The following is a 16,692-nucleotide window of genomic DNA, read 5'->3' as shown; positions in this document are numbered from 1 at the left end:
ACTGTCCTTTTTTTGGAAAACTAAAATATGGTCACCCTATTATAAATATACTTAATTATTATGAAAATACCAGAGATGGCTTAATTAAGCTCGGGGCATTTTTTGGTATTTTCGCCTAAATTTGACAAACTCAAAATCAAATGTTTACCCTACACGCATACAATGGAGGAAATGAAAAAAAATGGTTTCATTGTAAAGAAAACCATTTGAACTACAAAATATGAGTGTAATTCTTTATAAATAACATTATATATATTTCAGATATTACAATAAACACAAAAAAAAACATAGGCGCTTTTGGAGTTTTAAAACATTGTTTTTTTGAAATTCTGTAATTCAGGTTCTATTAGGCCCAGCTCTCTGCAATTTACTTTGTTTGATGCCACTACATGCCAAAAAGTACCAGAAAAAAAGAATATTTCAAATAACAGCTTCTAAACAGGAGTTACTACATTATATCTGAAGCGAGTCAAATTGTCTATTTTTGCATCTAAATGTGGCATTGTGAGTTTCCTTTGCAAAAACAGGTTTTATAAAACACATTAACCCCACAATCCTATTTTACTCTGTGCCATAAGCACTTTAATTGATTATTAATTGAATTGTTTCATTTTTATGTTTTTCTAAGTAGTAATATACAAAATGGCACAAGCTAATTGGACCAAATTTCACATATTGTGTTATTCTACAATCAGTTGAATTATTTCAGGATGCACAAGACTGTCTACATTATAAAATATATCTGGTCTATCACAATCTAAAATAGAATCCATATCCTCCAACTTTATATCATTCCATTTATATGCATTCTGTATTGGGATACTGATTCACAGCATCTCTCACCTCATCAGTTGACTCACTCCTCTATCCAGCATCTCTCCATGACAACACTGCATCATCCATGGTCCAGAGCGGAGCTAATTTGCTATCCGGCAGCCTAGCTATAACATTCAGAGCGTCAAACAAACACATATCAATTCATCCACACAGCACTGTAACAATACATGTATATTTATAACTGCTAATATTTTAACTGCTACTATGTAAAGGGAATATTGCTGTAAAAAAAGCACCTTATTTGTTTAGTGTTTGCAAACAAGTGTTACTGCACTTTTGTTCATATAGCAGTACTTTTAAAATAAAATTGCACAATGCACCACTTTTGAATTCATTATTGAATTTTGTGCATAACAGTGCGATTAATCGTGATTAAAAATCATGTGATGAATCACGGGAAATGTAATCATTGCCCAGCACATACATACAGACACACACACACACACACACACACATATATATATATATATATATATAATTAAAAATACATGTTTTTCAACAAAAAAATAAAGTTTATCAGTCTTTCAGGCAACCCACAGAACAGCTAGTTTTGAAAAGATGTAGTTTTGCAATTTTGCACATCTCTAGTTAAAATTGGATCATTCTTGCGATCCCAGAATTCAGACAATGAAACGAGAAAGACTCAGTGCTGCAATAATGAGATCTGTTGCAGTGCAGCGCAGCGTGGGACTCCCTGCTGCTCTGGTTTCTGTGGAACTGTGGAGCTGCATGGACACATAGCGCAGACAGAGGATCAGGGCTGATTTCTAAAGCTGTGCCCATGTGGGGGTGTAACACTGATGCAATGATGCTCATAGCGCAGCGCCATAGTGTTGAATAATCCATGAATTGATCTGTTGAACATACGCATATCCACGTATGGATATAGTAGTACCATGTGTCTCAAAGGCAAGTGTGTGTGTGTGTGTATATATATATATATACATACACACAGATGCATCTCAATAAATTAGAATGTTGTGGAAAAGTTCATTTCAGTAATTCAACTCAAATGGTGAAACTCGTGTATTAAATAAATTCAGTGCACACAGACTGAAGTAGGTTCTTTTAATTGTGATGATTTTGGCTCACATTTAACAAAAACCCACCAATTCACCATCTCAACAAATTAGAATACTTCATAAGACCAATAAAAAAACATTTTTAGTGAATTGTTGGCCTTCTGGAAAGTACAGCTAGTTTTGAAAAGATGTAGTTTTGCAATTTTGCACATCTCTAGTTAAAATTGGATCATTCTTGCGATCCCAGAATTCAGACAATGAAACGAGAAAGACTCAGTGCTGCAATAATGAGATCTGTTGCAGTGCAGCGCAGCGTGGGACTCCCTGCTGCTCTGGTTTCTGTGGAACTGTGGAGCTGCATGGACACATAGCGCAGACAGAGGATCAGGGCTGATTTCTAAAGCTGTGCCCATGTGGGGGTGTAACACTGATGCAATGATGCTCATAGCGCCATAGTGTTGAATAATCCATGAATTGATCTGTTGAACATACGCATAACCACGTATGGATATAGTAGTACCATGTGTCTCAAAGGCAAGTGTGTGTGTGTGTGTATATATATATATATACATACACACAGATGCATCTCAATAAATTAGAATGTTGTGGAAAAGTTCATTTCAGTAATTCAACTCAAATGGTGAAACTCGTGTATTAAATAAATTCAGTGCACACAGACTGAAGTAGGTTCTTTTAATTGTGATGATTTTGGCTCTCAGGAAACCTTTGCAGGTGTTTTGAGTTGATTAGCTGATTGGCATGTCACCATATTCTAATTTGTTGAGATAGTGAATTGGTGGGTTTTTGTTAAATGTGAGCCAAAATCATCACAATTAAAAGAACCAAAGACTTAAACTACTTCAGTCTGTGTGCATTGAATTTATTAAGTACACGAGTTTCACAATTTGAGTTGAATTACTGAAATTAACTTTTCCACGACATTCTAATGTAAGCCTGTGATATTCAGAACGGAAAAATAGCTTACTACTTACGGACTACTACACTAAATACTATGTACAGCTTGCTGCTTTTATAAATAGTGTGTAAAATGGTATACATACTGTAATGATAAAAGTTTCAGTATGCTTTATCATGATCTCATTGTGGCATCAAGCAATATTGGACATTTGTAACACTGCACAGTTAATCGAAATAAAACCAAAATCGCAATATGGCTTAGTCCAATTATTAAATCACAAAGGCTGCAATTTATTAAAAGGCATATTTTTAGCATGTTTCAGAGTGAAGCACAGTGCTGTGTTCGTTTACACGCTGACAGCTCATGATTGTGTTTTCAGTGTTTCATAGCAGCTCGGTTCTCAGTAAATGCTGCTCCGCATGAGCTGCATCAGCTCTTGAGTTGGATCGCTTCTAACATGCATTTTGGAAAGCAACATGCAGCAATCATATTCCCAAACTTGTAAAGACGAGTGCTAATACACCTGATGTTATTATATTATATTGTTCTTATACAGTGAAACATTACAATAGTGATATTTCTTATTTTTATTTAGAAATAATAATAATGTTAACAATAATGATTTTATTTTACAGCACAATTCTTATTCAATTATTGTTATTATTATTATGTTTTATCTGGGCACACTTTGAAGGATTTATTTTGTACCATGCAAAATACCATGTTATTTAGCATTTTTATTTTGTGTATTAATGTGCCGTCTTCTGGCAGTGCCGTCAGATGAGCTAAGAGAAAGATCATTGTTAATACCGCCTTCACATTGGAAGGCAAATTTCATTGTGGGATACAGTATTCTCTCTTTTGGTAAATGTAGTAGGTCAGCCGGGTTTTCCATGTGTGGAAAATCTGCATACTTCAGAAATAGTGTGGTATGTACTACAGTATGCTAAGAACTTCCTGTTTTTCTCTGTAGTGGCAGCAGCGGGGGCAGTGGCAGTCGAGAGAACAGTGGCGGCAGCAGCATCGGCATTCCCATCACCATACCAACTCCCTCCATTCCCAACTCAGTCCCAGGTGAGCCGCAGCCCACATATACAGCTTCTGCAAAAACACACTATCTGAAGCACAATGTCCTACAGGTTAGGGCCAACTTGAGAATTAGACGTACTCTGCACATGTGGGTATTTAACGCTGCAGCATATCCTGTTCTCCAGAGTGAGAAATGGAGCAGGATTAGCTGTTCACTTTATGCCTACAGCTTTCATGGCCTGATTTTTCCAGCTAAAGGTTTGTTAAAGTAGGCCACTACACTGCACAAGGACAGGTAGAAATAGAGAGGAAGTGGGAAACTCTAAAGGGTGGTCTGCCTGCAGAGAACAGAAAAAAAGACTGAAGTTTAGTAAGAAAAGAGGTCACTGTCCTGTTCTCCTTTGAGATACCTGCTGGAGCCAAGAGGAACAGAACCCCCCCCCTCCATCTCTCCTGAATCTTTCAGTCGCCATAGCAACACTGCATCAGCACCTCTGATTTCCTTTTCCTGGATTAATGTTATTTAATGTTGACAGGACCTTTGAATGCAGTGTCTCTGTCCTTGTACCCCTTTTATGTCTGTTTGTGTATATTTGTTTAATAAAACGTAAGATTTTTCTCTAGGTCCCCCCCCCGGCTCTGATAAAGAACCGTTATGACATCCAAAACCTATCGAGCTACCCACCTAGGCAACATTTTAAGGCCTCTTCAATGCACTTGCACTGCAAAGGCTCCAAAAGTTTAGAGATATGCTGAGATATCTCATTGACACACCAAGTCATGGGTCAAATGTCTGGCCGTCGTTGAGTGTCTGTCAGGTCAGTTTTTGCAGCATGTTGGACCCCATTGGTGGCTTTTTGTCCTTTGAGATACCTGCTGGAGCCAAGAGGAACAGAACCCCCCCCCCCTCCATCTCTCCTGAATCTTTCAGTCGCCATAGCAACACTGCATCAGCACCTCTGATTTCCTTTTCCTGGATTAATGTTATTTAATGTTGACAGGACCTTTGAATGCAGTATCTCTGTCCTTGTACCCCTTTTATGTCTGTTTGTGTATATTTGTTTAATAAAACGTAAGATTTTTCTCTAGGTCCCCCCCCCGGCTCTGATAAAGAACCGTTATGACATCCAAAACCTATCGAGCTACCCACCTAGGCAACATTTTAAGGCCTCTTCAATGCACTTGCACTGCAAAGGCTCCAAAAGTTTAGAGATATGCTGAGATATCTCATTGACACACCAAGTCATGGGTCAAATGTCTGGCCGTCGTTGAGTGTCTGTCAGGTCAGTTTTTGCAGCATGTTGGACCCCATTGGTGGCTTTTTGCCTGACTGAGCATGTTGATACTCAGCTAGTGAGAGAGATCGCTTTGATTGGCTGTTTAGCTTAGTGAACCAGTGAACAAAAAGAAAAACAAAAGTGGTGAAAGCAAGCAAATAATGATGTAAAGAGTGCACACAGGGAAGGTGCTTCTGATTTTACATCTTCATCTTACCTGAGCATTCTAATATGCAAATATTTTCATAAAAACATGGCCATCTGGAATGCAAAAAGTGACGTTATTTGCTAGTTCTTTGATGTTGGTTTTCTGTAGGCAACATCAGTTGTACCTTTTTTGGTGAAAATAATTGGTTTGCAAGATCAAACAATTCATCCAAGATGGCAGACAGAGTTGAGGGAAATGTTGATTAGTAATGTACTTATGATTCAGAGAACTTGCATAATAATGCATTTCATGTTAAAGTTAATATCCAAAGTTATCTTTATAAAAAGATCACTCCACCATGTTTGTAGTTTTACCACTTTTTGTTTGTTTGTAGTTCTGAACCAAATCTTCATCCAACGTGCAATGGGTTGTAGGCAACATTAGCCATTAGAGTGTGCATGGATCTGCACTTTGAATTTCCAGATAGTGGTCAATCTGGGTACCGACATACTAACACATTAATGTTCTTTAATGTTTTATTTATGTTTGAATAAATCTGTCCAAGTTTTTATGACAGCCACTATTTAAATGTGTATATTTCCAAAAAACTAACTGAAGTAATTGCAACCTAATTATAAAAACTTCATAAAGTGCAATTTAAGCAGTTGTACAGCACAAATTAGTCAGTTTTAACCTTCAATATTATAATGTAGTACCAACTGACTCTCATGTATATTTTACAGCATTAGTTGAGAGATTTTTTTTTCCTTGAGAAAATTTGGCATGTACTGTGCCTGATATGTATCCAAAATAATCGATGTTGAATCGAATCGAATCGCAAGCTTGTGAATAAGAATCTAATTGAATCGTGAAATTTGTGTCAAAACCCAGCCCTTTTATATATATATATATACACACACACACACACACACACACACACATTAAATGAAATAAATAAGTAAATTGAGTCTCCCATGTACTTCACTCAGTGCTTCCCATGTAGAATGTTTTCAGTTAGTCCCCTACCAGGTTACAGAATGGTTAGGATGCAGCCTTAGACATCAAGAAACCTCTTGAGGCTTACATGTCTGTGTGATATTAATGAATGAATCGTCCTCAAGATGCGTTTTCTCTTATATGCCGGTTCTGACCCCGCAGTCACACTCTCATGGGCCGCTCCTCCCCCAGCCCCTCCTCCTCCACCCCCCCTCCCTGGCCAGGGCCCACCAATGCCAGCTGCTGCTATAGGTGAGCCCCTCCCCCAATCCCGTCGGCACCTGTGCAAATCCGTCCCGGACAACACCAGCGTTCCCGTCCCACCGTCCACCTGTCTGTCTGTGGGTCTTCAGCATGGGTCACAGAATTGATACGATCTGGGGATGGTGGTGGTGATTTGTTATTTTGGGTGGTGGTTTTGTGCTGCTTCAGTTTAAATCAATGCACTGTGGAGAAGTCTCTGAACTGCCTGAAAGTTTTTCCCAATATTCATAAAGAGAGTATGGGCGGATTATTAGTGGTGTCTGATAACAGCAAAAATCCTGTAGAATTAAGACCTGTTCACACTAGGGACAATAGCTATAACGATGAGATTTAATAATCACTCTAATTCTATAAGAATAAAGATGTCCACCCCATAACTATAATGACCATGACAAAGGAAAACTATGTCACTGGATTCACTTTCAGAATTAGTTTTTTTTTTTTTTCAGCTGATGAAAAATAAAAAGCCAATTCGAATCCAACCGGTTTTAAATGCGATCTTGCGCATTTAAAACCGTAGATGACAAAACTGCAGGAAACAAAATGTTATTGTGAGTTGATTTGAATGCTAAGATAGTTTTAGTTATCTTTATAGTTTTTTCTTGGTGTGAACAGGCCTTTAACTTGCAGTCACATTTACTTTTGTATTTTTGTTTGTGAAATTCTGCAGGCAAAAAACAGTCATGTCATTCGGAATCCGCACAATTGGGAATTTCGCTTGAGGTGAAAAATCCCACACAGATTTCGCATTGGATTATAATTATTATTATTTTTTACTTTGAACAACAAATTAATTTACTTGTATATAAACTGCATTTAAGTATGGAAGCCCATTTCCGCCAGTGAATCAAACATAAAAAAGGTAATTGCGACTTCTCACAATTCACTTTTTTTCTCTCTCTCAATTATGAGTTTGTATTTCGTCCGTTTAATTATTGTCCGTGCAGAGGCTGAGCCCATTTCCGCCAGTGAATCAAACATAAAAAAGGTAATTGCGACTTCTCACAATTCACTTTTTTTTCTCTCTCTCAATTATGAGTTTGTATTTCGTCCGTTTAATTATTGTCCGTGCAGAGGCTGTTCCATTTTATTGATCTATGGCGCATTCATTTTGATTATTTACACGTGTAATGATGTCCAGTGACTTGTTTGCATTATTTATGCATAATTTTATTTATTTGTAAGACTTTTTTATGACTAAATTTGGTAATGGGAGAGTAAAAATATTTTTAAAACGTACACCGTTCAAACTAGGCTGCTTATGTTGAAGTGTTTGGGATGTGGCTTTTAATGATGAGACCTTTTTTGTAATCAGGCTCTCAAAAAGTATATAACAATTTGGATATAGATTTATCGGCCAACATATCGGTTATCGGCTTTCAAAAATAAAGAATAATCGGTTATCGGTATCGGCCAAAATTTTCATATCGGTGCATCCCTAATTGTGAGTTTATATCTTGCAATTCTGACTTTATTTCTTAGAATTGCGAGTATATTCTAACTCCATAACATGCAATTGCGACCTTATATCACACAATTCTGACGTTATAACTTCGCAATTGCAAGTTTATATCTTGCGATTCTGAGAAAATAAAAGTCAGAATTGCAAGTTTATAGCTTGTGATTCAGAGGGGAAAAAAGTCAGAACTTTGAGATAGAAAGCTACCTTTTTTATTTTGATTCAGTGGCGGAAACAAGCTCCCATATGTAAAGCTCCTTGTTTTGGAGCTGTATGCATCGCTACACTATTGACAATAGACCATGACCCTACTTTGCATGCAAAATTTCACAGAAGTTTTTGGTAATATGACTATTCCTTCACATGGAAAAAAATCAAGCTGCATCTGGAACCCAATATATCATAGAAACTCGCGGTTGGGCTTGTTTGAATAATGCAGCCACCTAGCAACCACCCAGAATATCTTAGAAACTGCATTGCAACACCTTAGCAACCACCTTTAAAAATCTAGCTTTGTGTTGAGTCCGAGACTTCCTCACTGCAGGTTCTTTTGAAAGAGCCACTGTTTTCCTTCTGCTTTACATCTTCCCAATGTTATGTAACCCAGTGTATTGATGTGATGATATACAGTATTAATCAACATCCTGTCCCATGATTCTGTTGATTAGAACAGCAGGTTTCACTGGCTCCATCAGGACACAGCTGGGTGTTTGAGATGTTTGTGTTGTGTTTATATCATATGTCACTGGTGAAGGCTTGTGATGCCGCAGTGATGTTTGTCCACTGTGTTTGTTGTTCGCTTGGTTCCGGCCATCACTATCAGGGAGACTGTGTCTCACTGTCCCACTGTCAACAGGAAATCTCCCTATAGAGGAAATACCATCTGCCCTGGCAGTGTAAACATAAGCAGGACTATACTACAACTACAACTCACATAAACAAATCAAAAAACCTGGTACTTTTTCTCAGGGCCTTTTCTAACTTAGTGCGTTTTATTGCAGGTCATGTTGTTTTCATCTGAGGTTGGGTTTCTCACACCCGGGTTATCTTTGTGAATCTGGTGAAACATGTCCGGGTCATATTTATATTGAAGCTGGTTTCCACCACGGGATAAAAAAATAAAAATAAAAAAGTGACTTATCACATAGTTCAGACTTTTTATTTTTCTCCCCTCACCATTCTCTGTTTACATCTCACAATACTGACTTTTTTTCAAAATTCAGAATTACAGGATATGAGCTCACAACTCTGAGAAACAAAGTCAGAGTTGTGAGATTGAAAAGTCGCAATTGCCTTTATATATATATATATATGGTATTAATCAGTATCTTATTCCATAATTCTGTTGATTAGAGCAGGAGGTTTCACTGGCTCCATCAGGACACAGCTGGGTGTTTGAGATGTTTGTGTTGTGTTTATATCATATGTCACTGGTGAAGGCTTGTGATGCCGCAGTGATGTTTGTCCACTGTGTTTGTTGTTCGCTTGGTTCCGGCCATCACTATCAGGGAGACTGTGTCTCACTGTCCCACTGTCAACAGGAAATCTCCCTATAGAGGAAATACCATCTGCCCTGGCAGTGTAAACATAAGCAGGACTATACTACAACTACAACTATATATATATATGGGTTGTTGACATATACACTGTACATGTCTCCTATGGTGTAACAGCAACATTTTGAAAATAATAATGAATTATTATTAATATTTAATTTCTTGTTAATAATTGTTAATAATATACAAATAGCATAAGATAGATTTTCCTTCATTGTTAGTTTTAGTTTTTTTTTTTTCAAAATTTTTGCTGTCACACCATAGGACACATTTACGGTATAAAACACATAAATTCTGTATGTATGTATGTGTGTGCGCGTATATATATATATATATATATATATATATATATATATATACAATTGTAAGATGTATACTCAGAATTCTGAGGGAAAGATGTCGGAATTGCAAAAATTTGACAAAAAAGTCTAAATTAAACCAATAAAATCAGTTACATTTATCAATTCATTAATTTAATTAATTTAAATATTTTTGTTATTTATTTATCCATATATTTAAGCCCAAAATATAGTATAATATAATATATATATTAAAATAAATAATTTAGCATTATTTTGCTTGAAGCCTGTTTTAGAACCACTACATTTTTATTTATTTTTTTGTACTGTGATAATATTTGAAAGAAAATTAGAAACATTGTCTTCCAGAGTCTCACTGCTGTCTGGCTGTTTTATTTTTGAGTTTCTCATTGTTCTCGTTGAAGATTCTCATTCAATTTCCGTTACTGTTATATAATGTAATGTAATTTTACTGTATCATAGTAATACATTTAAAAAACGAATACATAGATGTTTTTTTATGAAAAGCAGCATAAATGTTTTTGTTTGTTTGTTGTTGTGTTTTTTTTGTAAAAAATAATGCAATCACGGCAAAAAAGGTTCACTATTTTTTCCCCCCTCCAAAAATGTATGAAATATGACCTAGAAATGTGCATGACATGTTTTGTTAGATTCACTCTTACGTTTGCCTATTAGTAAAACTAATAAATCTCGGGAAGCTTTTTCTTGCTTGTATGTATGTCATTCACTGCCCTCTTCTGGATTTTCTCTTGTCTCTGTACCTTCTTCTCTGGGTACGAACAGCTGTGGCTGCTGGGCCAGGTCTCGGGCCCATCCCAATGTCTCAGTTCGGCACGATATCTCGGCAGATCTCCCGACACAGCTCCACCACCTCCTCCGTCTCCATGGTTTCTGCCACAGGCACATACCGCCGAGCGCCGGCCGTCTCTGCCCAGTTCTCCCTGCAGCAGCCGCACGTTAACGGGGGCACAAACGCAAGTAAGACATGGAGAACGACGCATGAGTATACAGACACACGTACAAACTCGCAGCCAATTTAATCACATGTGGAGTTCCATCGCGACAGTTTCATTCCTTTAAATTCAGCCCTAGCTTGGTGAAAGCCATATCTAAGCATCATAATACCCGGGTATTTCTAGGCACATCCTGTCTGCGATGAAGGGAACAGCCTGTCTCTTCCCACAGGTGTGCGGCCGTACACACTAATGCCATTAAGACCGCAAAAGCCTCAGATTTATGAGCATTGAGAGCACCGGGCCGGTAGCCACCTGCTTATGAATGGAGATTTATTGTCATCTACGCATTAAAGCTGAGGTTTTAAATCTCACTGTCTGATGCCCAGAAGCATCATATCATCATCAGACGTGAACGAGAGAGTATTACTGAAACACAACATTCATGGAAAAAGATCCTATTGGTTCTATTTTAACAAACTTTCTATTCATCAGAGTATATTGAAAAAAAGCATCACAATTTCTACAAAATATTAAGAAATGTTTTTTAAGCAGCAAATCAGCATATTAGAATGATGCTGAAAATTCAGCTTTGCCATCACAGGAATAAATGACATTTTAAAGTATATTATAATACAAAACTTGTATTATTATTATTATTATTTGTAATAAAAAATACTTACTTTTTCACTGTAAAGACACACTTTCACATGTATTTATTTAAATTATTCAAATGGTATTTTTTTTTCTGGAAACTGTCTGGACATTTTAGTTCAGTTGTATTAAATTTCAGTTCAGGCCTGAAATAAACATGGAAATGAATACAATCTTTAATGGGAATTTCTATAATAAGTATCTAGCTAAATTGAAAATATTATGCTTAACTACAATATTTTACCAGCCAGGGTTATTAAAGTTAACTAAAACTAAAACCAGAGTTATTATAGTTAACTAGAAAAAAAAAGAAGGTTACTTGAAATAAAAGAAGTGTGTATCAAATATGATTTTTTTTATTTCAGCAAGTTTCCAAGCCAACATTTTGAATTATCATTGAGTGTAACTGGGTGTACTAAAATAACAAACTACAACTGAAAGAAACATTTTGTAAAAATTATATAACCAAAATACAAAAACACAACAAAATCCTAAAACTTTACCTAAAATTAACATTAAACCAGAAAATATAAAAAATGAAATCTATTTCAAAATATGCGACCCTGGACCACAAAACCAGTCTGAAGTGTCAATTTTTCAAAATTGAGATTTATACATCATCTGAAAGCTGAATAAATAAGATGGCTGAGATACAACTATTTGAAAATCTGGAATCTGAGGGTGCAAAAATATCAAAATATTTAGAAAATCGTTGTCCAAATGAAGTTCTTAGCCATGCATATTACTAATCAAAAATTAAGTTTTGATATATTTACTGTAAGAAATTCACAAAATATCTTCGTGGAACATAATCTTTACTTAATATCCTAATGATTTTTGGCATAAAAGAAAAATCGATAATTTTGACCCATACAATGTATTTGTGGCTATTGCTACAAATATACCCCAGCGACTTAAGACTGCTTTTGTGCTCCAGGGTCACATATTTAAAAAAAAAAAAACTATAATAGTATATCAATGATACTAAAACACAGTCACTAGAAATGATCTCTATAAAATGATTTCAAATCATTTTCCAGTCCATTACAAACAACTTAAAATGTACCAGTCTGTCTATATCTATAAGATTCCTCTATAAGATTACAATTCCCCAGCTTTCTCATGTGGGACTGATGTTATTTTTCTCTTCCTGCTTCTCTTTCGTCTCTGTCTTTGCGGTGTGCTTGTGTTCAGTGTCTATGGCCCCCCCTCCTCCACCCATGCCTCAGCTCACCCCACAGATCCCGCTCACAGGTTTTGTGGCCAGAGTTCAGGAAAACAGTAAGTCTGACGGCCTCGTTTCCCCAACGTTTCTCAGCCCAGCATGTGGATGTGTTCGAGGTTTGCTGCATGCATTTCCATCCATCCGTCTGTGCTGTAGTAGACATTGTTCATTCTGCACGATTCAAACATCGTACTACAGTAAAGCCTTTCCTCACGCCTAAAGCCTGCAGAGAAGTGTGTCAAACATTTACATAAGTGTGTACTGCTTTATGTAACCTAAAAGAGGCTTAATAGACTGTTTGCAGAAAGATTTCTTGAAAGGCACTCATTGTTTTTTTGTCATTTGCACATGTTCTACATTCTGGATTATATTGGGATTTAATCTCAGACGTATTCAGTGGCAATAAAGCGGGTCTCGTTTATAGACTTCCCCTGTATGTGATATTAGACACTCTGTATTCATTAATTGGGCTACATTTGTGTACAGCTCTGTGTTTGATTTATACCCAGCAAGCTTCAGGTAGGGCTAAACAACACTGATGCATCATGGGAACGGCATCGGTTAACTCGCATTCTGCTGAAAGTTTTGTATTTAATACAAGGTCGCATGAACAACTTGTCAAGTTGCAACAAAAATGCTCTCCGAGTGCGCTTTATTTCTCAGAAAGTTGTCATCACACAAGCACCAAGTGTTTTTTTGCTCGCCCTCTCCTGATGCATTCTGGTATTGTGTTGAGGATGTCTCACGAAGCCGTCTAGACCGCTGACTGAACTCTGTCTGATCAGCTTGTTATTCTTAGACAGGAATGATAGCTTGATCAAGTTCAGTTCATTTTGGTTTCATGTGCTTCCAAATATTAAAGCTGCTATATCTTTTCAAATATAATTTGACATTTATATTTTATGAGGAACGTTTAGGCGTCATAATAATAATAATAATTATTATTATTATTATTTAAAAAATAATTACATGTTATGTACAATTTGTGTAATAATTTAATAATTGTTAATTATGATTTTATTATATTATTTTTATCATGTCACTGTAATCAGGCCAAAGCAAATTCATTTTTAACCTATTGTTAACATTGTATAAAACAAAATAATAAAAAATGTCAATCGGTGTTATGTTAGTATTATTATAATATTGTATATTTTTAATTTAGGCTTATTTTTATATGTGAAGTTTTCATTTGAATGGAATTTTAATGCGTTTTTTTTTTTTGCAGTTTTGTTATGTGCTTGATTAGTTTTTAAGATTTATTTATGTATTTATTTAAACGTAACTCGTTTTGACTAGAATTTAACTAGTGGACAAGGAAACATTTCTAATTCATTGAAGTGTTAAATTCATTTTTTCATCCATTTAATTTCAGCGTTTTAGTTAACAAAAATGATTTTTAATAGTTTTAGTTAACAATAAGAACTCTGCCGTCAGTAGAGCAAATCATTTCCCACCAGATTGTAGAAAGCAATATAAAATGGAAATATGAAAGTTTAGAAAGTTGAAGTTTAAAAAAAGTTTAAAATATCATCAAAAAAGGTTTAGTTAAACTCAGGTTAACATTTAACTATTCTATTTTTTGTCTTCAAAATTTCTCAGACCCTCGAGCACCCTTTTCTAGTTTGAGTGTGTAGAGTGTGTACTGTGTATTATGTCGTATACGGAGGATAGATTTCATAGTGTTGCTGTCTTTTAGATATTGAATTCAACTCTGTTCCATTTTAGTCTGGTAAGTATTGATATCTGCGATACATAGACCGTAATCTCCCTAGATCCATAGATGTGTTTGTGTGATGCATGTTCTCCAGCAGACATGAGTGTTTCTGCAACTTCCCTGTTGTTGATGCATGTCTACTAACCAGTGTGCATGAGCATGTGTTCACGGTGAGCTGCTGGATCGCATGCCCAGCACATCTCTCCATCACGGAGCATGTGGTTTTATTGTGTCTGAAGCTGACGCTGTTGTTTGCTGGATGTCAGTTGCAGATCCCCCGACTCTCCCCCCTCCCCCTGATGACATGCCCATGTTTGACGAGGCTCCGCCTCCACCTCCGCCTCCGCCTCCGCCAGTCGACTTTGAAGAGGAAGAGGCAGCTGTAGTGCAGTATAGTGACCCCTATGCAGATGGAGACCCTCACTGGGCCCCCAAGTCCTACATTGAGAAAGGTGAGGTGTTTTTAAACATCAATACTGAATACCACTTAGTTTTATTTCTCTACTGAAATTGTATTTTATTGACAAGTAATTTATATCATATTTATTTATATTATTTTCTTATTTTTATTGGTGGTGTTGTTGCTATATTTAACATTGTTTATATATTTATTAACATGTATTCTTAGATTACATTTATATGCACACACACATTTGTATACACATATAATAAAAATGTTATTATTAACATGTAATGTTGTTTTTTTATTTATTAGCATTATTTTTATATTTATTTTATTACCTTTTACACATGTATACATAACATTTTATTTATTTGCATAACTATTTATATTTTAGTTTTATTGAGGTTACATTTTTATATTTGACATTTATTAATATGTAACTTTATATTTTTAAATATATTATTTTTTAAGTATTAACAATTATTTAAATAATAATAACAATAATAATTTTCATTATATTAATGACATTTAGTTTAACATTTTATTATTATAAACATATGTATATTTATTGAAATAATTTGTAATTATTTATGATTTATATATTTTATTATTATTATTAACTTTGATTAGTTTTTAACATATGTAACTTATATTTAATGAAATTATTAATGGTATGTCTACCAATAAGAATATTATTATTGACATTAATTCTATTAACATTTAATTATAAACATTGTATATTTATTGAAATAATTACCATATAATTTATATAATATAAAATGTTTATTATTATTATGCCATTTTATTTAATAGCATGTAACTTGTTTTCATTGATAGTATTATTATTGATATATGTATCATTCATAATTATTATATAATTTAATATATATTTAATTAAATACTGTTTAAGAAGTTACATTGTTAATAACTAAATTAAATGTTACTACTACTAAAAAATATATAAATCATTTAAAATTATGCTATATATAATAATAATATGTAATAGCATCATTTTAAATGATTTATATGTTTTAGTAGTAGTAACATTTAATTTAGTTATTAACATAATGTAACTTCTTAAACAGTATTTAAATTATTATGAATAATACGTATATCAATAATAATATCAATGAAAACATAATAGTAACATGCTATTAAATAAAATGGCATAATAATAATAAAGCTCTTTATTGAACATTAGTGTCTTTTATCATACTGTTGTTGCCTAAGAACACCCTTAATATAGTGCAGAGTCTGAAGTGGCTCATTGTTTAATAACTGATATTTCCCATGACCTGAATCTTTGCAGTGGTTGCCATCTACGACTACTCCAAGGATAAGGCTGATGAACTGAGCTTCATGGAAGGAGCCATCATCTACATCGTCAGGAAGAACGACGACGGCTGGTTCGAGGGCGTTTGCAACGGCGTCACTGGTCTGTTTCCCGGAAACTACGTGGAGTCCATCATGCACTACACCGACTGAAGAGAGCGGACCACAGTATAGAGCGCTGTTCCTCACAAATGAACTGTACTCCGTGGGGATGGGTGGATGTGGGCAAACGGGATGAGCAGCTATTCGGAGGAAGTCAGTGTACATAAAAGGAAAGTTAGCCTGTGGGTGTCTGTAGTGAATGTCAATCACAGTATCTTCAACATGTGAACATGCTTTTATGACATTTCCAACAAAGTCGACCATTTATTTGATTTCCTTGATCTCTCCATTCACATTTGTTTGGACATTTTGGATGTAAAAATCACTCATCTTATGAACTAATTACTTTGTGTTTTATCTTAAAGCACCACGTCATTGCCCCAAAGTGTATCAAAATCTGAACGTAAAGCATGCATACAAAATTGAAATATGTATTGTAACCTAAACGTTAAATTCCATTCATCTTTGTATTCTTTACA

The 16,692-nt window shown here is 35.2% G+C and overlaps 1 protein-coding gene across 7 annotated transcripts in view; it reads left to right on the top strand.

Annotated features, from left to right (window-relative positions):
* The window catches only part of abi1a (abl-interactor 1a), an 86,075-nt gene extending 69,546 nt beyond the window's left edge, over nt 1-16,529 (top strand). The window contains exons 6-11 of one of the 7 annotated variants that reach the window (XM_016276014.1): nt 3,752-3,852; nt 6,391-6,480; nt 10,611-10,805; nt 12,629-12,715; nt 14,643-14,828; nt 16,089-16,529. In XM_016276014.1, the coding sequence (XP_016131500.1) occupies nt 3,752-3,852; nt 6,391-6,480; nt 10,611-10,805; nt 12,629-12,715; nt 14,643-14,828; nt 16,089-16,264 (835 nt within the window). In that variant the 3' untranslated portion in view covers nt 16,265-16,529. Of the gene's footprint in view, nt 1-3,751; nt 3,853-6,390; nt 6,481-10,610; nt 10,845-12,628; nt 12,716-14,642; nt 14,829-16,088 lie in introns of all 7 variants that reach the window. The other 6 variants (XM_016276016.1, XM_016276020.1, XM_016276015.1 and 3 more) reach the window with 6 other exon arrangements.
* The last annotated feature ends 163 nt before the right edge of the window (nt 16,530-16,692 follow it).

Source organism: Sinocyclocheilus grahami, unplaced genomic scaffold (genome assembly GCF_001515645.1).
Source record: "Sinocyclocheilus grahami isolate Dianchi unplaced genomic scaffold, SAMN03320097.WGS_v1.1 scaffold98.1, whole genome shotgun sequence".
NCBI classification, from domain to species: Eukaryota; Metazoa; Chordata; class Actinopteri; order Cypriniformes; family Cyprinidae; genus Sinocyclocheilus; species Sinocyclocheilus grahami.
This window is presented reverse-complemented; position numbering and strand designations above follow the sequence as displayed.